General features: G+C 37.0%; 1 protein-coding gene across 1 annotated transcript in view; it reads left to right on the forward strand.

The window, feature by feature from the left end:
- Tmem131 (transmembrane protein 131) overlaps positions 1-21,327 on the forward strand; it is a 168,011-nt gene that overhangs the window by 41,106 nt on the left and 105,578 nt on the right. The window contains exon 2 of the mRNA XM_003471684.5: positions 9,338-9,399. Within this exon, the coding sequence (XP_003471732.1) occupies positions 9,338-9,399 (62 nt within the window). The remainder of the gene's footprint in view (positions 1-9,337; positions 9,400-21,327) is intronic.

Genomic DNA, 21,327 nt, shown 5'->3' on the forward strand with positions numbered 1-21,327 from the left:
GAGTTCAATTCCCAGTACCAAAAAAAAAAAAAAAAAAAAGAGTAAAAGCTGTCATACCTCTTTACTTATATTCACCTATTGTGGACAATGCCCATTTGCTTTATCATTTACTCTTCATTCTCCCCTCACAAAACACATACACTAATGAATGGGCTTCTGTACATGAGGTGGCTCTAACCTCTTCTCAAGCAGAGGTTATATTTTGCCCATTGTTATATGGTGTTTACACATTATAACCTCCTGGGCAGTTTAATCGGTTAGCAAAGCCTGTCTCAAAATTAAAACAAAACAAAATAAAAAATTTAAAAAAACTGGGGCTGTCTGTGAGTGTGAAGGCCCTGCATTCAATCTTCAGTACTGCCAGAAAGAACAAAAAAGCCATTGTCTTTTAGGGAAGATTTAAGGTCTGGAACACAAATCATGCTTTTTTTTTTCTTTTGTCATTGAGTTTTAAAATATTAAAAGGCTGAGGGTATAGCTCAATGGCAGTGCACTTGTCAGCTGTAAACAAGGTCCTGAGTTTGTTCACATAATATTGAGGTACAATTCTAATAATTTTATCTTTATAATTTTATCTTTTAAGTTAATGTAATTGAATGATTTTCTTCTGCCATATTTACAGAATTGTGCAACGTCACTGCCATGTACTTCCAAAGTATTTCATCACCCTCAGAAGAAACCCCATGCATGTTAGCAGCTGCACCTTCCTCCCCTCCCCCCCACACCCCACCAGACCCTGGCAACTGCTCGCCTACACTGGTGTATCAGGACATTTCCTAGGCCCAAAATGCTAAAATGTACAGTGCATGGCCTTTTGTATCTGGCTTCTTTCACTTAGCATTTTATTTTTCAACATTCGTCCATGTTGTCGGATGTATCTTCACCCTTGTTCTCCTTTTGCTGAAAATACTCCATCCTGTGGATTCCATATTTTGTTCTCATTCAAGTACTAACCAGGCCCAATCCTGCTTAGCTTTCAAGATTGAACGAGATTGGGCATGCACATTTGGTTAAACACTCATCATTCCATGGACATTTGGGCTGTTTTCACCTTGGAGCTATTATGAAAAATGCCATTAGGAACATTTGTGTATAAATTTTTGTGTACATGTGTTTTGAGTTCTCTTACATATATGTGAGTGGAATGCTGTTCACTTGGTAACCGTATTTACCTTTTTCAGCAACTGCCAGGCTTTTGTTCAAAAGTCACTGCCCTGTCTTATGTTCCACTAGCAGCTTAAGAGTTCCCAATGTACCCATGTCCTCACCAACACTTATTATTGTTTGTGGTTTTTATTATAGCCATGTGAAGTAGTATCTTGTCTGGGTTCTGATATACATTTCTCTGAGGCTTAATCCTAAGTGTCTTATGTATTTATTGGACATGTGTATCTTTGGAGAAATGTCTATTCAGATATGTATGTTTTAATTGGAACATTTGGGTTTTTTAATATATTGTGAGAGTTCTTTATATATTCCTCATCAGCTGTGTCATTTGCAAAAATTTTTACCTATACTGTAGGTTGTCTTTTCACTTTCTTTATAGTGTCCTTTGAAGCATGGATGGTTTTAATGTTGATGAGGTCTGATTTATCTATTTTTTTCTTTGCTTAGCTATTCTGGCTAAGAAACCATTGACTAACCAGTGGTTATAAAGATTTATGTTTATATTATCTTCTACAAGTTTTTGAAATCTTTGCTCTGTTTGGAGCTAGTTCTTGTGTAACTTGTGAGGTAGAGTCCAAGTTCATTCTTCTGCTTGCAGCTCTCTGATTATACCAAAAACATATTTTGAAGGGATTATTGTTTCCTCTTAAAATTATCTTGGCACTTATCAAAAATCAGTTGACCATAGCTGAGCCTGGTGGTGCTCCCCTGTAATCCCAGCAGTCGGAAGGCTGAGACAGGAGGATTATTGCACATTCGAGACCAGCCTGTGCTACAAAGTGAATTCAAGGCCAGCCTGAACTGCATGGAGGCTGAGGCAGGAGGATTATTGCAAATTCAAGAACAGCCTGGGCTACAAAACGAATTCAAGGCCAGCCTGAACTGCATGGCAAGACCCTGTCTCAAAAAGACTAAAGTCAATGGCCCATAAGTGTAAGAATTTATTTCCAGACTCTGAATTGTATTCAGTTTGATCTCTGCATCTCGTTGCTCTCTGTTTTTCCCCAGTTCTATATTATCTCAGTGTATTTTATAGTTAGGTTTTGAAATGGAGGTGTGCAAGTCCTCTGCTGTGTTATTCTTCAATGTTGTTTTAGCTGTACTTGAATTTTAGGATCAGTTTGCCAAAGAGCAGGGTGGGATTTTGACTGGATTGCATTTTGAAGATAAACTGGGGAGTACTGCCGTCTTGTTAAGTCTGAATAACAGATGTCTTTCTATGTATGCAGGTCTTTGATTTCTTTCAACGATGCTTTGTTGTTTAATGTATAGAAGTCCGGCAGTTGTTCAAGATATGCAGCCCTCTGTGTATGTTGTTAGGTATGGCTTGCTTATGTTTTTTGAGAATTTTTATATCCATATGCATGAGGGATATTGGTCTATAGTTTTCTTGTGGTAACTTTGTTTTTGGCATCAAAGTCTCATTGGCTTCATAGAATAAATTGGGACGTACTTTATTCTCTGGTATTCTTTGAGTGAATTTGTAAAGAATTGACATTAATTCTTTAAATATTTGGTAGAATTCATCAATGAAGCCATGTACCCCTAGGCTACCTTTATGGGAAGTTCTCTTTGTTACTAATTCAGTCTCTGCCCTTGTCATAGGCCTACAGTGTTCTGTTTTCATCAAGTCAGTTCCTGTAGTTTGTGTCTTTCCGGCTTACTCGTTTCACACACGCCCTTTGGTTTGTGGTGTGTAGCTGTTCACAGTGCTGTGTCATGGTCCCTCCTACTTCCATGGGGTGGTGGGTCTTTCGTTTCTATGAGGTCAGTGGGAAGCCCTCCGCTTCATTCGTACTTTTTTTCTTGGTTAGTGTAGCTAAAGTCTTGCTAGTTTTGTTGCTCTTTTTAAAGAACCAAATTTTGGTCTCATAATTTTCTCTTGTTTTCTGTTCTCTATTTTATTGCTTACATTTTAACTTTTATTGTTTCTTCTGTTTCCTGTAGGTTTTTACTTTGCTTTTTCTAGTTTCTTAAAAGGGTCATTTAGGTTATTAGCTTGAGATCTTTGTGTTCTTTTTAATGTAGGAGTGTGTCATTCTGAATTTTCATCTAGCACTGTTTTCATTGTATCATATACGTTATTAGTTTTGTATTTTTGTTTTATTTATTTCAGAATATTTTAAAATTCCCTTCTCATTTCATTTTTAACACACTGGTTATTAAGGATCTTGTTTTAATTCTGTTTGATTGAATGTCCTATAGGTGTGTTAGACCTCATTGGTCTCTGGTGTCATTCAGGTTTCCTTGTTACTTTATTGATCTTCTGTCTAGATGTACTACCAACTTTTGAAAATACAATATTAAATTCTACAAATATTTTTATTAAATTTCTCATTTCATTTCTATAAACATTTGCTTCATGTATTTTGGAGCTTTCTTCTTAGGTGCATATTATTATTTTAAAGTATTATTAAATTGATCCAGTTATCATTATAAAACATCTTTTTAACTTTTAATTTTTAATTTTACTAGTAATTTTATTTTATTTTATTTTTGGTGGCAGGGATTAAACTTGTGACCTCGTGCTTGCCAACCAGGCACTTACGCCACTGTAACAGTCTAGTTTAGTCTGATGCCACCCATTATTCTTACCCCTTTCTTTTACCTCCTCTTTTGGTCTTTCATTGTGCAAGAGTCCCATCCTGCTCTTGGTGATGGTCCATCGTCACTGAGGCTCTGTTTAGTTTTCCTCGTTCTTTTTCCTGCTTTTCAGGGTGGACAGTCTCAGTCAACCTGTTCACAAGTTCACCAATTCTTCCACCTGTTAAAGTGTGTTGTTGCGGCCCTCTGATGAACTCTCTTAATTATTACACTTTTTGTGTCTAGAATTCTGTTTCCTTTCTCTTTTCTTTCTCCTAACTGATATTTTCTATCTGGTGAGACACATTCTTAGTACTTTTGTTTTACTTATTTAAGCACAGTTTCTGTTGAATATTTTTTTCCCACTCTACTTTCTTGTTCCTTTGAGTGTTTCTATTTTCTGTTGAAAAACTGACAAGTTAAAATAATATATAATGTGGCAACTCTGGAAATCCGAATTCCTCTCACCTTGGGCTTGTTTTACTCTTTGCTTTTGTCTGTTTAATGGCTTTTCTAAACAGGGTTTTTGAAATCTACTTTATTTGCAGGGTGTGTCTACTGAAGTCCCTGCTTGGAAGCCTTCATGATCATCTAATAATTGAACAGAGATACCCTAAAAACCTGGAACCAGTAATCCTTTATAGGGAGGCTCTGGAGAGGGTAGAAGTACATGTCCAGTATGGCCCAACAGTTGGCAGCTTCCCTTGAGCCTTCCCCTTACTCATGCATAGCTCAAGGGTCAGCCAGATCCAAGATCTTAGGTCTTTCTCCTGTCTTCCAGATCGTGCACATGATCTTCCAGGCTGCCAGGAAAATATGAGAGCTCTTTAAAGCCTCAGTGGAGAGCTCAGCCCAACTTTTTCTTTTAATCTTTGAGTTGGTGTATTGTTTTGACCCAGCTGTTATCCATGACCTCAGGCTGCAGGCAGATTTTTAAAACTTCCCTCTACATGTTTTTAACAAATGTGGTGAAAGCATTCCACAAGGGAAAACTTTTGAGTCAGGTCGCATAAAGAATAAGCTTGTGACTACAAAAATAAAAAGTGCTAGATTTTCATCAGATTTGCATTAAACTCATGGAGCAATTTGTAAAGATTAGATGTCTTTCGAGTCTTTTAACCCATGAATTTGGTGTGTCTCCCATTTATCTAGGTTGCCTGATTACTTTCATCAATATTTGGTATATTTGAGTGTCTCCCTATTACATACATATTGAAATATATAAAATATTGATGAAAGAAATCATTATATATACATGCTTTCTTAGAGTTAACCTAAATATTTATTTTATTTGGACTAGTTTTCCATAGTCATTGTTAATATATAGAAATGTAATTTGGTTTTGGGCTTTGAGTGTGGATTTCACTGCTTTGCTGAATTTACCTACTCTAAAAGGTATTCTCTCCCTCCCTTCCCCCTTGCTTTTGTTCCCTTCCTCCCTCCCTGCTCCTTGGGGCTTTCATATAGACAGGTATATAGACTGTAGATACGGACAGTTTTTTCCATTGTGTATGTGTGTGTCCAGAGTGAGTGTTCATGTCCTGAGTCTTTGACACAAGACTTGGGGGACTTGTTTTAGTGGCCAGAACTTCTGGTAACATGGTGACTAAAAATGGTGAGAGCCTCGTCCTTAGGGTGTTCCCAGTCTAGGCCTAGCTTCCACCTTTCCCCAGTAAGAAGTGACCTAGGGGCTGAGGCTGCAAGAGTTCTGCTTTTCTTTAGTCTTATTGACAGTTTATCATGAATGAGTAGTGGGCTTTGTCAATTTTTTTTTTTTTTTTTTGGTTGAGTAGTAGTAAATTACCATGAGTTTTTACTTTTGAGCCAGTCTTGCGTATCTTATATAAAAGCCACTTGGTGATAGTGTGCTATTTTTATACATTGCTGAATTCATCTTGTTAATATTTTGTTGCAAAAATTTGTTACTTGTTGTGTTTTTAGTACATACATAAACATAGAATTTAACAGTCATAACTATTTTTAAGCATATAATTCAGTAGCATTAAATATATTCATAATGTTGTGCAACCATCTCTTACCTATTTCTAAAACTTTTTCACCACCCCAGAGACTCAGTAACCAGTAAGCAATAACGGTTACCCCAATAACCTCCAATAACCTCTAGCCTACTTTCAATCTCCACAGATTTGCCTAATCTAGATAATTCATGTAAGTAGAATTATAATATTGGACCTCTTGTGTTTAAATTCTTTCCCTTAGTAAAATGAAAGGTCTATTCATGTTTTAACGTGTATCAGAAGTTCATTTTTTCTGAAGGATGCATAATAATACTCCATGAGGCAAGTGCTGTTTTGCTAATCCATTGATCTGTATTAAACACTCATATTTTCCTATCTGAAGACTTTGGGTATATGTTAGTTAGCTTCCATTGCTGTAGTAAAATACTTAAGACAAACAACTTATAAAAGGAGGAAAGATTTAATGTGGTTCATGGTTTCAGTGATTTCAGGTCCTGATTGCTCGGCCACGTTAGTTCAGGCCAGTGCTAAGGTCAGACCTCAGGCCCAAGAATGCGTGATGTTCCAGAGCTGCTCACATTACTGCAATCAGCAGGGGCAGGTGGGGAGGAAAAGGAGAAAGCAAGGCAAATTTGCCTTCATGAATTCCTTCTGACTTCAAATATGGCAAGAAGATAAATTAAGTATATTGTGTATCTTTTAGATAATAAAATTAGTGGGGAAGAAACAAAGATTTGAATTCAGAATATCTTTACAGTCTGAGGAAAATCTTGTAGACCTAATACAGATGATTACAAATTCTGTTACTGAGGTCTTTGTTGAAAAAAGCACATGTAACCATAAAAGAGATACTAATTTCATTAAGAATGATGAATTCTGACATGTCATACCCTAGCCAAGTTTATGTTCCATTTTGGCTCCATAGTTCTTCTTTATGATAAGCACAAATGATTAAAAGGCAAACCAGAAATTATTATAGATTATGATAAATTAAAATGGGGTGCATTGTAGAGGAGAACAGAGCTGCTTGGAGCAGTCAGGGATGACCTCACTGCTGTGAATGGCACCTCAGTTGAAGCTTGAAGATACCAGTCACAGGAACTTTCCATGCTAGGTGGAATTTGACAAGATCTGGGGGCCTGCCTATGTAGCCTTTCTTACTGTTTTCCTAGGGAATTTAACTAGTCCAGCCTCTTCCTCTTAAGGAAAAAGACCATGGAGGTCAGAGATAGAAGGTGATCGGTAAAGTAGACACCCCTTTCCCAGCAGTGTGACATATTTGTACCAGTTGTACAAATAAAGTGTGCTTATTTTCATGATTTTTTAAAAATATATTAAAAGAGACAGATTGTGTCCAGAATTCCACCTAGAAAAAGGGTAGAGATTTACCTTTAAAGTGAAGATAAGTTTACGTAAATGTCATCCTTTACTAAATGAAATAAGGAATTGAATTCAACTTCCAAGCTTCATTTTGGAAGGGAGTTATTAAACAACTGACACTGAAATTTTTACACTCAGATGTGATAATGCGGACAGGTGTAGGAGCTTCAAGTAGATCTTAGCCAAATTTCCTAGAACAAATACCAGTAGAATCAGAAAAGCCAGAGATACAAAACCTATCTGTTCATATACCTTCCTTTCCTCACTTGATGTTAATACATGGCTTTTTACAAATCAGGTCGCTTAAAAGTGCTGTTAGTCATGAGAATTAATACAATATTTGCTTTGAAAGTAGTGATGGGTTTAAAAGCATAGATTCTGAGATCTTTTCTGAAATTCAGTCATCTCTAGCCACTTTGTTACTGAACATAATCTCACTATGCTTTCTTCTTGAGAGGCTGAGGCAGGAGGATAACCGTGAATTTGAGGCCAGCCTGGGCAACAAAGTGAGTTCAAGGCCAGCCTGAACAATATAGTGAAACCCCGCCTCAAAAAAGACCAATAATAATAATAATTTAAAAAATAAAATCTTAAAATGGCACTATCACAATGTCTCCATCATAGAGTTAGTTTGAAGTTTAATAAAATAGTGATCAATAATTACTAGTTTTTATTTATGTCTGGTTGCTCCTTAAACTTCAGAATGACAAAATTGGGAATTAAGAGTATGAGATTATGGAAAATACTTTGGGGATAAGAAGTAGTTGTCAGATGTAACTTCAGTGATAGGAATTCGCTTTGGTTACTGCCTATACTTCCTCAGTTAATAAGTGTTAATCCATGGATGATTAAGTGCACATGTTTTTCTAGGTATATAATTTTAAGTTACTGTAATTGGTCATTTAAAGCAAAATATTCTAATCAGTTTTATGCTAGAGTTGAATCTTATGATTTCTACATCTTTTAAGGAAAGCTGATGATACATAGCAGTTATGATTTTTTTCCAGAAGGCACTTGGATAATGCAGTGTGAACCTTTACTTTGACTTAACACTTGCATTGTACAATTTGTCTGTCTGTTCACTTGGTAAAGGACTTGATTATGTGCAGATTTTGGCAATTACGCATAATATAAAGCTGCTACAAGGAGTTGCAGGCAGGTGTGTATGTCGACATGAGATTTTAAATCAGTGTGGTGAATCCCAGTTCATACGGCACTGTTGTGCTGACTTTTAGATATGTTGTCTTTGCATTATTCTGGAGTTGTTTGTCTGTTTTTTTTTGTTTTGTTTTTGGGTATCAGGGATGGAACTCATGATGTTGGGCTTGTCAGGCAGGCGCTTGTGCTGCAGAGCTAAATCACCAACTTTTTTTTTTTTTTAACTTTTGGTACTAGTGGATGGAACTCATGACCCTGGGTTTGCCAGGCAGATGCTTATGGCACTGAGCTAAATTCCTGGCCCATTTGTCTGTTTTTTGAGATAAATCTCACTATGCAGTTTAGGCTAGCCTTGAACTCACTGTGTAGTTTAGGTTGACCTTGAACTGTATCAGTACTCCTGCTTCAGCCTCCCAGGTGCTGGGATTACAGGTATGCACACCACACCCAGCTGCCTTGTTCTTTTTCTTAAAGCCATCTCCTTTTCCTGTTTTTCTTAACTACTTCCCTGCAAGCTCACTTTTAATTATTGATCCCAGGTCATTTCACTACTTAAAAGCAGATGATATGAATTCCAGCTGACCATAATTTAGGGAAAATCTAAAACTACAGTGCTCTTTCCAAATGTTTTCACTCAGTCTCCCAGTGAAAATAATTACTTACATCTAGTTGAATTCGAAATTTTTACACAATCTCACAATGTAGTATACATATTTTGAAGGTAACTTAGCCTAATTATTGCAACTACTTTGATATTATTATAGCATTTCACAATTGCTAAAATTCTTAAGTATTAGTGCCTTCTTTAATCATCACCATCAACCAGTGTATTTTTGTGTTTTGTTCCTTTGGTTGTTTTGAGACAGGGTCTCATCTTTTGCATCCCAAGCAGCCCTCAAACTCATGATTTTCCTGCCTCAGCCTCCTGAATGCTGAGATTACAGCTGTGCATCACTACACCCATAATATTTTTAAATGTAAAGTTGTATTTATTAATCTGAAGATAAAAGATTTCTTAAAAATCAAATTTTTGTTCCTGTCAGTGATGGTATATTTTGTTTTCTTTACAGCATTCATGCAGTCCGAGAGCATAATAGAAGTACTGCGTTTTGATGATGGAGGGCTACTACAGGTAATCTTTTTAAGTTGAAGAATTACTCTAGTGTTAAGCCTTGAATAACATGATTATTTTTCTTTTAAAAATGTAACTGATTTCTCGAAAGTGTATTTTACTAACTTTGTTTGTAGACAGGTCAGTTTTAGTAATATCATAACATTCTCAGCTAAATGAATTATCTGTTAGACTATTTCTTTGAGAAGCAGGCTCTTTGTAGTATGAAAATCCTGTAAAGGAACCAGTCATTAGTGTGTGGCAAGTGTGTATGCCTGTGCACCGGGGCTCTGGGTTAGATTAAGAACAGTAGAGTTCTTCATAAAAATGTGTTTTATTTTTTCACAAAATAAGAAATTAAAAAAAAGAACAGTGGAATCCACGAAAAGCTTCCCAAGTATAGAGCTAGAGAGTCTAATACTAAATTCAGATGTTGGGCCTCAAAATATTTATCTGGAAGAAAACAGTTCTGTAGAACTCGCAATTATTGTAGATCTCATTTAGGTCATCCTCCCACTTGCCATCCTAGGTACATTTTAAATATATTATTCATAAAATTTGAAAGTGTCATTTGGTATGATGTCCTTCCTTTCAGATATAGTTCAGATATTACTGTGAAGCCTAATTCAGGCTTCTCAACTAAAAACCAAATCTAGAATTTCGGTGCCAAAAGTGACAATAAAAGCTACCTTCACTAACCCTCTGATTTTTATGATAGACATTATCTCCTTCAAACCTTTATCAAAATATGCTTGTCATGGGGCTGGGGATTTAGCTCAGCCGCATAAGCACCTGCCTTGCAAGTATGTGGTGGTGAGTTTGATCCCTGCTACCAATAAAAAAGAAAAAGACAAAAAAAAAAAAGATTAAAATATGCTTGTCATTGCTGTACTTATCACTATTATTAGGATAAGATTTGTTTTCAAGTACCATGCTGTCTGGAAGCATAACCGATAAGATTTTACTTGTTTTCTATTCAAGGGAACCTAAGGTACAGATTAAGGAAGTGCCCAGAATCCCATGACTTTGTGGAACAGCACTGGCACTGGGATCACTCTCTTTTCACCCTGGTTGTGACCATTACTTTCCTTAAAATATGATACTGCAGATGAACCTACTTTTTTTATTCATTTATAGCTAAGTAAATGACTTAGATAATTCTGAAAATACATTTACAGTTACAGAAAGGCAAGAAAGAAAATTAGATCAACAGGGAAGAGAAATTAATACTATTAGGGACCTAGAATGACATTTCTATTTGCATTTCAGCAATTTAGATTTAAATTTAGGTTCACTGGCCTGTTCTAGTCCCTGTTCCACACAGTCTTAATTACTACAGTCTTTAAGGTGTTGATATTGGGAAGAGCATGTCCTCTCACTTTGTTGTTCTTTAGTAATACCTTGATTATTCTTTGCCTTCCATTTGTTTTTAAAATTAGCTTTACAGGTAAACACTTCTGGGTTAGCATTAGAATTACACTGAATCTAAAAAATCAGTTTGAAAAGAATTGAAAAATCTTTGCGTATAACTAAGACATTATTAGATATTATTAAGATGTATACAGACTACCATATAGAATAATTAATAGGAGTATCTTAACAATTACAGTTTGGCAGAACATTCTGTTACTACTAGCACTAGAACATGAGAAGCTTACAAGCATCTACCTGAGCCTCTTGAGTCTCTCAGTCTTAACATTTCTTTTGGAAGCCAACTTACCATGGTGTATGACACCCAAACCACAAGGAAATGTCACATGCAGGCCCTGTGGTCAGAAGGCCCAAACAAAAAAAAAAGAAAAAAGAAAAAAAAAACACCCCATAAATTTATGGCTGGGAATTTAGCTCAGCGGCCTAAGCACCTGTCTTGCAAGCGTGCAGTCCTGAGTTCGATCCCCAGTACTGACTAAAAAAAAAAATCACCCGACTTCTGGAAGAACATGGCAGATAGATAGCAGCAGCTATGGAGGCTCTCTGAGATACCCCATTGAGAATCCAGGAATGCTGCGGTACGAGGAGTCCTGAGCAAGGGGAAATACACCCTGCCGACCCAGGAATGAACTAAGCTAAGAGAAACCAACTGGAAATCCAATCCTGGTGCTATAACAGGAACAGATAAAATCTGAGCACGGAAGCTAGAACCCACGCCACTGGAAGCCGCAATTTGAATTTCCTGCTGCCGCTGCTGTGTCCAAATCTACAGGGCAGGGAGAGAGACGCGCGAAAGCTCTGAGAGCAGGAATCTGTGAACAGAGTTGAGAGTGTGACTAGTAGGGAGCCCTACATTGACTTGCGGTGAGTGAGCGGAATGGGGACCCTTTCATAGAGTAGGAGGCTCCAGCAGAGGACATACTGGGACCGGGCGGACTTGCCGGAACAGGGCGCTGTAGTGACTTCAGTCACATATTCCCCCCTAAAGTGGGAGTGCCTGGCCTGCGTGATGCCGCTGACTAAGACCCAGTAGGCTAGCCCAAACCAGGTCCCAGCGCCTGGAGGTGCACCCTAGTGGTGAAGCCTTCGGTAGGTTGATCTGGAGGGGCGGGCCCAGCAGAGGGCCCAGGCCTGTGTCTCCCTAGTACACTGCAGTGGGCGGGAACACCTAGCCAGCGCAATTGAAACAAACTGTAACCAAAAAAGAAAAAAAAATTGGGCCTCCTACATTCGCTTGTGTGGAAGGAACAAAAAGTATGGGAAGAGGAAGGAACAAGAAAGGGTCCTCAATCCCCAATCCTGAGAACACTGATCCAGGAAAGGGAAATGCAAAGGAAGACAGAAAACATGCAGTATCAGACACGGCACCAACAGACATAAAGCGATATCTCTAAAGCCTCATAGACGAGTTTAAAAATGAAGTATTTAACGAAATAAAGCAAGATATAAGTAGAATAGTTAGAGAAATGCTAAGCACCGCCCAAGAAAAAATAGATGGTGGAATGGAAGAACAGAAAAAAAAAGGGGAGAATTATTTGATGGAGAAAATAGAGAAAACATAGAATACGTGAAGCAGGTTCAAAGAGATTACCAGGAAACTAAAAGCTATTGAAAGCTGGCATAAACAGCTTGAAAGAAACTAAGGATAGATTATCTGAATTGGAGGGCAGACTTGTAATATGGGAGCATGAAATGAAAAACTTCTTAAAAATAACAAAACAAACAGCAATAATACAAAAGCTAGAAGATGATAAGAGGATCTACAACCTAAGAATTAAGAACATAAAAGAAGAAGTAGGGACATAAAAAAAATGGACTACAAAAGCTATTCACAGAAATAATCCAAGAGAATTTCCCTAATTTAGCAAAAGGTAAAGATACTCAGATGTATGAGGCATACAGGACCCCAGCAACCTACAACCCAAACAGAGCTATACCCAGGCATATAATAATCAAAATTCTAGAAATCCAATATAAGAACAGAATACTAAAAGCTGTCAGAGACAAGAAACAGATCACTTACAAGGGAACACCCATCAGAATTACAGCAGACTTCTCGGCACAAATCATCAAATCACGAAGAGCGTGGGGGGAAATAATTCAAGCTTTGAAAGATAACAGCCTCCAGCCAAGATTGATATATCCTGCACAACTGTCCCTAGAAATTGATGGAAAAACAAGCTGCTTCCAGGATAAAGAGGAACTAGGGGAATTTGCAACCACCAATTCAACTCTACAGAGAATACTGCAGGATATTTAAAAAAAAAAAATAGCAAGACTTCAGAAACAGTGGCAGAGAGGCCACAATGAATGGAGCAGAAAGCGAAATGAAGAAGACAAACTGACAGCAAACGACAGAAAAAGAGCTCAATAGAAATGAGGCAGAGAAGATTGGATGGTAGGAACAGCTATCTTGCAGAAAACAAGACATCATAATAGCTAGTGCTGATTTAGTATCATCTTGCTTTGAAGTCCCATCAAGCTTTTATTCTTCTGTCTTAACGGGTTGTATCTTATTGGATTTTATTATATGTGATAATATAAGCAAAAACTTTTTTAGACAAGGAAATTATACAGAAACCATAGTTCATTTTCTGATAGTTAGTTCTAAATACTCTGTAATACTGTCATTCTCTTGAATGGTTTTACATTGTCTTGATATGTTTGGTGCTACAGTATATGAAGTTATACTCAAAGATTCAAGGAAAGACACTATGGTAACTACTTTTATGTCAGGATGTCTTGTGGTGAAACACTATTTTGCTTAACTGGTTATGCTTTGACCTGTGCTGTTTTGTTGTTATGCCCTCTTTTATCTCAGTCTCCTTTTTCTAAATTATTTACTTTTTTATTTTTTTCTTTTTAATTAAGGGAAAAATTTTTAAAAAAGCAGGATACATTATAATAACCCACTTTGATTTCCTATTAACTTGATTTGAAACCCTGTATCGCCCTCACCATCTTGTTTTGACTGATTTTCCTCTATTCTGCTTTGTTTGATAGTACCAAGTTCGAAAGTGTAGGCAACAACTGTAAAGACAATAAGATTCATTATGACGCCCATTCCAGTTGACTATTATCTTCTTTTAAAGCCCTGTAATGTCTCCAATGTTTTGGTTTTATTCTTTACTGTTTTGTTCAATTTTATTATAACTGATGTATAGGCAGTTCTTTTTAAGATAGCAAGAGGCAGTATGGTAACCATTGTTGATCACCTAGTATTTTGTTTTTACATTATCTATTATGGTCATCCTTTTGATTTGACTGACTCTGTTCTGTTATGTCACATTTGGTTTTACTCTCTTTAAAAGAAAAAGTAATAAGAACTGTGGGAGTAATAAAACCCAAAATGTGTAATTGTCATTGTACAAAAGAAAGGAAAAGAGTGCTCTAAAGAATATAACCGCATATATATTTAAGTGTATGAGATAGATAACCATATTACTGAGTTTTGTTGGATCACTGAACAAAACTGTTTCCAGTCTCACTGTTTGAAAGTCCACTTTATATGCTTTAATTTTGTGACTTGAACAACTATTTCTAAGATAACAATATGTAATCTATTAACTAGTGATTTCCTGTTGTTTATTTTTTCTGAAATTCTGTGTAACTTGTACCCTATTTCTGTTCTTTTTCTTTTTCTCCTTAATAAAAAAAAAAATAGAAAAAGAAAATCACCCCAGAAGGTCCAGCTGAGGTCCCAGCTGACAGCCAGCCCTACTTTCCCCTCACGGGGCAGCCGCCCCATCTGCACCTTCCAGTGAGTGCAGCCTAAACTCACATCTGCCTGTAGCCACAGAGAAACTTCAAATGAGAACTAGTCAATTGAGCTCAGTCAACCCCAGGGAGTGAGAGAGATGATAACAAAATTGTTGTTTTAAGAAACTAAACTTTGGAGAGGTTTATTGTACAGCAGTAGATAACCGCAACACTGATAACACCTAAAACCCGGTTGGTCTGTATTCAGTTTTCTTCCACTATTTCAAAAAAATTCCTTCTCACTTACGTATATAATGAGATTCTCCCAGAATCTTGGTAGAGCTTCCTGGTTGGTAAACACATCATTGCACAGAAGGGTAAGATGCCCTCATCTAGTGAGAGAACTCAGAAGCTCTGCAAGGTGCTGTTCCCCAGGTCCTTTTAGAGTAGAACTGAAGTTGTTAAATACAACACTTTCCTGAGTTCTGTGAGGGGGGCTCATGGGAACCCCCTGGATTTATAGCTGACTGGTTAAAAGGTGCGGGTGGCCTAGGACCCCTGAACATGTGAGTGTTCCTTTAATCTGTGACTTCTGATACTAACTCAGGATAAATGTTAGCCTTTGGCATTGTATGGCCGTGCACCAGTAGCACAACATTTTCCGTTACTTATTATTTAAAAGACATGTTCATACTGGGTTGTCTTAGGTCATAAATTTTCTTTTGCAGGATGTAATGATTCTGCAAATAAGATTCTGGTATTCTGTTGTTCTTCTGAGCCAGAGGTTGGCAAACTTTCTTCTGCAAAGGGCCACTATTTTAGTGTTTGTGTGCCAAACAGTCTCTGTCACTAGCAGTCATCTCTTATCATAGTATAACAGCAGCTATCGGCAGCATGTGAGGGATGGGCATAAAACTTTGTAAAATTCAGTGGCCTGCTGGACTTGGCTTCTGGGCTGCAGATGCTCAGCTTCTAAGTTGTTTTAGAAGTAGGTTTGTTGTTCTCGAGAGAAAGTGGGAAGAAGCTGGGATTTTGACTTACACTGAAGGCTAGTAGTATTCATCTTTTGTGTTAAAGTACTACTGTTACAAAAGAAATATAGGTTTATAGAAAATTTTTAAAATATAAAAACATAATAAGTGCAAGTAATATTTATTGGGTATGCCAAGTACTAGACACTCCAATAAATTTTTAAATACATGAGATAATTATTAGCTTAGTGGTCATTTTGCCAGGTAGGCAATAATACAGAGAGATTAAATAACTTAACCAAGTAAGTGACTAGTTACTCTAAAGTAAAAGCTTTTAACAATTATGCTACAAGAACAGCAAGGGAATTGGATCCCACTACCCAAATATAATACAAATAGCAGTTCAATTTATTTCCTTTAATGATTTGTTCTCTGCAATCTTAGCTGTGTTTTCTCATTCAGGATAGTCAAGTTTTACAGTCTGAAGCTGATTTGGACCCAGAGCAGCCATTTCTCAGCAAGTCATAGTTGATTAGCTATGACTGGACTGAAGAAATGTATGGGATGCCAGATCTCTATTAAAGGGTATTGGCTGTGGAGCTGTCAGAGAATTGCTTTATGTACAGTTTTCCCCAAGGTTATTTGACTGGTGAGGAAAGAGATATTACTTGAGCACAGGGTTTTTGTATTTTTACTTTAAAGCATAGAACTATATGCTCCCCACTTCATTTCATTTGACTCTTTTTCCTTCAACTTTTTCCTGCCCTGTATTTAAAAGTAGGTGCTAGTCTAAAAAAAGATTAAATAGCTTTTCAAAAACATCCTTCAAAACTGGGAACAAAAAAACACTTAAAAGATCCTAAAAATACATAGACAAACCTCATACTGTCTATAAAAATTAATTCAAAATGGATCAGAAAAAATATGAAACATTAAACTATGAGAAAACCTTTAGATAAATCACAAAAAAGTTTCACGATACAGGGGTAGAGAGAGAATTCTTGACACAAATATCCAGAAAGGAAGGATTGATGAATTTAAAACATGATATGTGGAAAACCAGATGGAAAGGCTGTAAGGACAAAACGTAGTATAGAGGAAAATAACTGGAGGCCGTATTTGACAGAAGACCTACACTAGAGGAATATATATATGAGAAGTTGGTCGTCCTCGAAAAATGCAAATTAAAACCCCATATGCACAAAATAGTGAGAACACCAGATCCAGAAAAGGCTGTGGAGAAATCGGATGGCTCAGACATTGCTAGTGGGTGTGTAAATTGGTGCAGCCAGTGTGGAAAAATGGTTTAGCAGATATTTAGAAAACTAAGCATGCATTTACCATATACTCAGCAGTCACACACTTGGGCATTCTCCAGAGAAATGAAAACTTACATTTGCACTAAGACCGGTATATAAATGTTCACAGCAGCTCCATTTACAATCGTCAACAACTTGGATGTATTTCAGTAGGTGATTAACTAGACTGTGGTAAATCCATGCTGTGAAATACTGCTTAGCAATAACACGGAGTGAATTGTTGAAACACAACTTCAGTGATACTCTAACGAGTACTAGCCCAAGTGAAAATAGCCAATTATGTATGTGTGACTCCATTTATGTGGCAGTGTTTTCTTTTGTTTTGTTTTGTTTTTAGTGGGGTACTGTGCATCACGCTTGGAGCTCACATTAGCCAGGCAGGTGCTGCACCACTCAGCTAAATCCTCGGCCCCTGTGTGAGTTTTGAAATGGCAGAACTTCAGCCATGAACAGTAGAGTGATGGTTGCCAAATATGAAGTGGGGGCAGAGGGTGATGCTGTGGAAAAACAGTACACAGGCTCTTTGGGGTGCTGGAAGTTTCCTGTATCTCCTGAAGTGAATGGTGCTTGAACCCACACAGGTGGAAATAATGTAGAATTAAGTACCCACACAAACACATAGATGGGTCCAAGTAAAAGTAGGAAAATCTGAGCAAGCTAGTTGGGCTATATCAGTGTTAGTATTATGATTGTGATACTATCCCGTAGTTTTTGCAGAATGTTATATTGGGAGAAATTGAATAAAATGTGCTTTTTTATGTTCTTACAACTATATGTTAGTCTCAGTTGTCTCGAAAATTACTTTAAAATATATACACATGGGCAAGTTAAGGAAGCAAAAGTTACATCTGGAAAGACCCCTTTTTGCGAGCAAAAAAATCCTTAAAACTAGCTTACAAACATCTTACCCATTTTCATTATGAAATTATTTGAGAGAATCTTAAGGGAGAGGTTAGGTTGACGAAAATCATGACTGTGGGTTAGGGTAATCAAAGATGATCAAATATTCTGTCCCCACTCCATCCTGGAGGATGTATGCAGTTTTCAGCCTGAAGGTGACAGAGGAGCAAAGTCTCAACACCTGCAAGGAAAGAAGCATGGCTTTCTTCTCACCAAATTTCTGGGGAAAGCTATTCACGTGGCACTCTGCGTCCTGGTACCTCTGATTTGTGTACGTGCTTCTGCTACCAAGAAGCTTGAGTTCTAGGGTGTGCAGGCCTTACCTTCTTTCCAGTGCCATTTATGCCAGAGATACATACCCAGTTCTCTCAGTTGAATTTCTTTCCAGCAAACTTAAGTCATCAATTTAATAATAATGCAGTATATAGAGATGGCCACATTAAACACTATTAGCAATAATGTGGCCAGCTTTACCTCAGAATAGCTAAAAGAAGTCAGTATTAGGCCCATAATCTTATAAAGAATGTCTCATAATATGTATGCAGTAACAGACCTGATCAAGGAATTTGAATTCGTACTCTCAGCACATGGTCCTGGGACTACTGCTGATTTGAACCATTAAGAGGCTTAGTTTCTTTATCTGTTAAATATAATCCTGTATATATTTCCATTGTCTTAACCAGTAGAATTAATTTCTACTTAATGGCATAGTTGGCAAGACAAGTACACATTTGATTTTATTTCAAGGAGATGTTTTAGACATAAAAATCATGGTATCTCTATAAAATTCAGAATGCAATTTGGATTTTGAGCCAGGTAATTCATTGTATGGCAAGTAGAAAAAGACAGCATTTTAGAGTGTTTATCAGCATAATTTGTGTCACCTTGATGTAACTTTTTGATTGCTGACAATTGAAAATTCCTTTAGATATTGCCAAATACCTCCTGGTAGACAAAACTGCCCTTAGTTGAACAGCACTGAGCTCTGGAAATAACATCATTTTATGTGTTTTTATAAGCATGTCACACATACAGTTTTGCAAGGCCTACTCATTTGATTAGAAGAAATCTGTTTCCCTCCCACGCATCCCTGTTTGGAGTTGAGGTGCTTCCTGAAAGAAGCTGTGCTCAGATTGGCCCAGAGCCTGCAGCCTAGTGATGACAGCAGCTCAGGCTAGATTCCAGTGCAGCAGCAGCATAGTCAGAGCTGCAAAGGCAGCTGTACTTACCTATTCTGAACAGATGGGTGAATCAAAAATTACTGATTCCCAGTTCAGAGGATCAGAGGATCCAGTGAGTTTCCTCTGAAACACTCTAAGTGTGTCACAGTGGATAGGAAGTCCAGGACATGGTAGAGACCTCCTCCCCTCCCCTCCAGTCCTCCTGGTAAACCCTTATCTCTGGCTGACTTCATAGAGGTCCCAGGTCCCTGCCAGTCACTTCACTGTCTTCTAGGGAGTTTCTTAGGAGATTTTTGACCATTTTGCTTTAAGGAATTGTCTGTTCTTGCTCTTTGCTTTAATTTCAATCACAGTAGTGTTTTTGCCATTTTTGTCTCTTCATGTTGAATTACAAAAATGTTTATGTATAAAATCTCTTTGTAGTTTTTAATGTTGTATCTCTTACTTGCTTGCCTTTATACTCCTTTTGTAGGCATTTTTACCAATTTTTGTTCAGTTTTTGATACTTGAATTAACTGTTTATAATTGAGTTTTAATTTTTAAAGTCTTTTTGTTTTTTTAAGAATGTCTCATTTAATCTTACCTAGAGATGTGTTGGTATTTTCCATCTATCCCATATTTTCCATAAATTTTATGTATTCTCAGGGCCTTTTCTTTGTTGTGTGTATTTCTGTTCTTTGTTCATTCTATTGATTTGACAGTATCACGTTTGCCTTGATTACTACAGGTTTTTTTTAATTGCAGTTAAATATATGTAACATAAACATGTTTAAATGTACAATTCAGCAGTATTAAGTACATCATCCAGCTCCAGAACTTTTTCATCTGTCATACCAGGACCTTCCAATTAAATAATTGCCCTTTCCTCCACCGCCCTTCCCCATTGCAACCTTGATTCTACATTCTGTCTATGAATTTGACTGTTCTGTGGAACCATGCTGAGTTTACCTTTTGTGACTAGGTGTTCCACTTAGTGTAATGTAGAATCACTTAAAGCTCTACCATTGAAGTATGCCTCATTTTCCTTCTTTGTAAGGCTGAGTAATTCCATGATGTGTAGGAACCATGTTTTGTTAATCTCACAGTAAATTCTTTGGTTGGTCCACTCTTTCACTGTTGTGAGTGATGTCGCAGTGAACATGATTTAATACACTATTTGAATCCCTGCTTTCAATCTCTTGGGTTGTATACCCCAAAAGTGGGATTGATTGCTGGGGCATACAGTAATTCTGTTTAATTTTTTTTGCAGAATTGCCGTATTATTTTCATAGTGGTTCCAGTTTTTTCACTTATTTTTGTAATTTTTTAAAAATAGTAACTATTCTAATGGCTATGAAATGATAGTGTTGTGATTTTGATTTACATTTCCCTTTTGATCAGTAATGTTCAGCATCTTCCCATGGGGCTGCTAGTCATCTGTGTGTCTCATATGGAGAATGTCTATTTAGAACCCTTACATATTTTTGAGGGAGGTTATGTTTTCCTTGTAGAAATATAAATATTCTTTATAGAGTATAGATATTAATCTCTTATCAGATGTGATTTACAAATATTTTGCCCCATTCTTTGTGCAATACAGTTTTCATAGTAATATTGAAGGGATTTTTTTTAAGTACAGAAAAAGAATTCAATGAACATTCCTAGTCAGACAGACCCAACAGTTAACATTTTTCTATATTTGCTGTATGTATACATACATGCAAACACCCAAGTTATTTGCTGAAGCATTGTAATTATGGATACACTTATGATTACATAATATCAACCTTGAAAAAATAGGAACTTTTCCCTCATCTATCATTTTCCCCCATATACATTCTCCAAAATACTATTTCAAAATAATAGAGTCTGCCCTGAAAAAATGTAGACACTTCATAAAATAAAAAACTTGTATAAACTTTAATACTAAATTTATTGAGATATCATGAGAGTAATACAAGTTACCTTTGGCCTCTGCAGTTACAAAAGGTGCCCAAAGTGGTGGTCATCCCCTTCCAGGCATTTGGTCGTATGGTGAACTGCTCCTTGGGTGACCTTGGTCATTGAGATTGCTATACATGCATTTTCAGTTTCTTCACTGAGAGCCAGCAGTGTAGTGGATTTTCCACAATATGCAGCATTCTCTAGGGTTTCCCTATGAGAATAACACCATCTATTGAAAGAACATTTCCTAAAGTGTGTATTCAGTTTTTGGTGAACTCTGTATATTAATGGGGGATTTAATGCCATAGTGCTGGTGTGTTTTCTGATTAAAATGTAGCAGTCTGCTTTCAGGCAAGTTCACCGACAGTGTTCCATGGAGTGCTGGCATTTTCTTACACAGCATTAAGATGTTCTTGTCCTTAAACTACAATGGTGGCCTCCCAGCTTTTTGCTTTCTCTGTTTTCCTTTTCTAATTCATCATCTGTACTGTGGCCAGAACAAAACTTTAAGCCACGTCAGTTTGT

Source organism: Cavia porcellus, unplaced genomic scaffold (assembly GCF_034190915.1).
Source record: "Cavia porcellus strain 051 isolate PalLab524CR breed Dunkin Hartley unplaced genomic scaffold, mCavPor4.1 scaffold_18, whole genome shotgun sequence".
NCBI classification, from domain to species: Eukaryota; Metazoa; Chordata; class Mammalia; order Rodentia; family Caviidae; genus Cavia; species Cavia porcellus.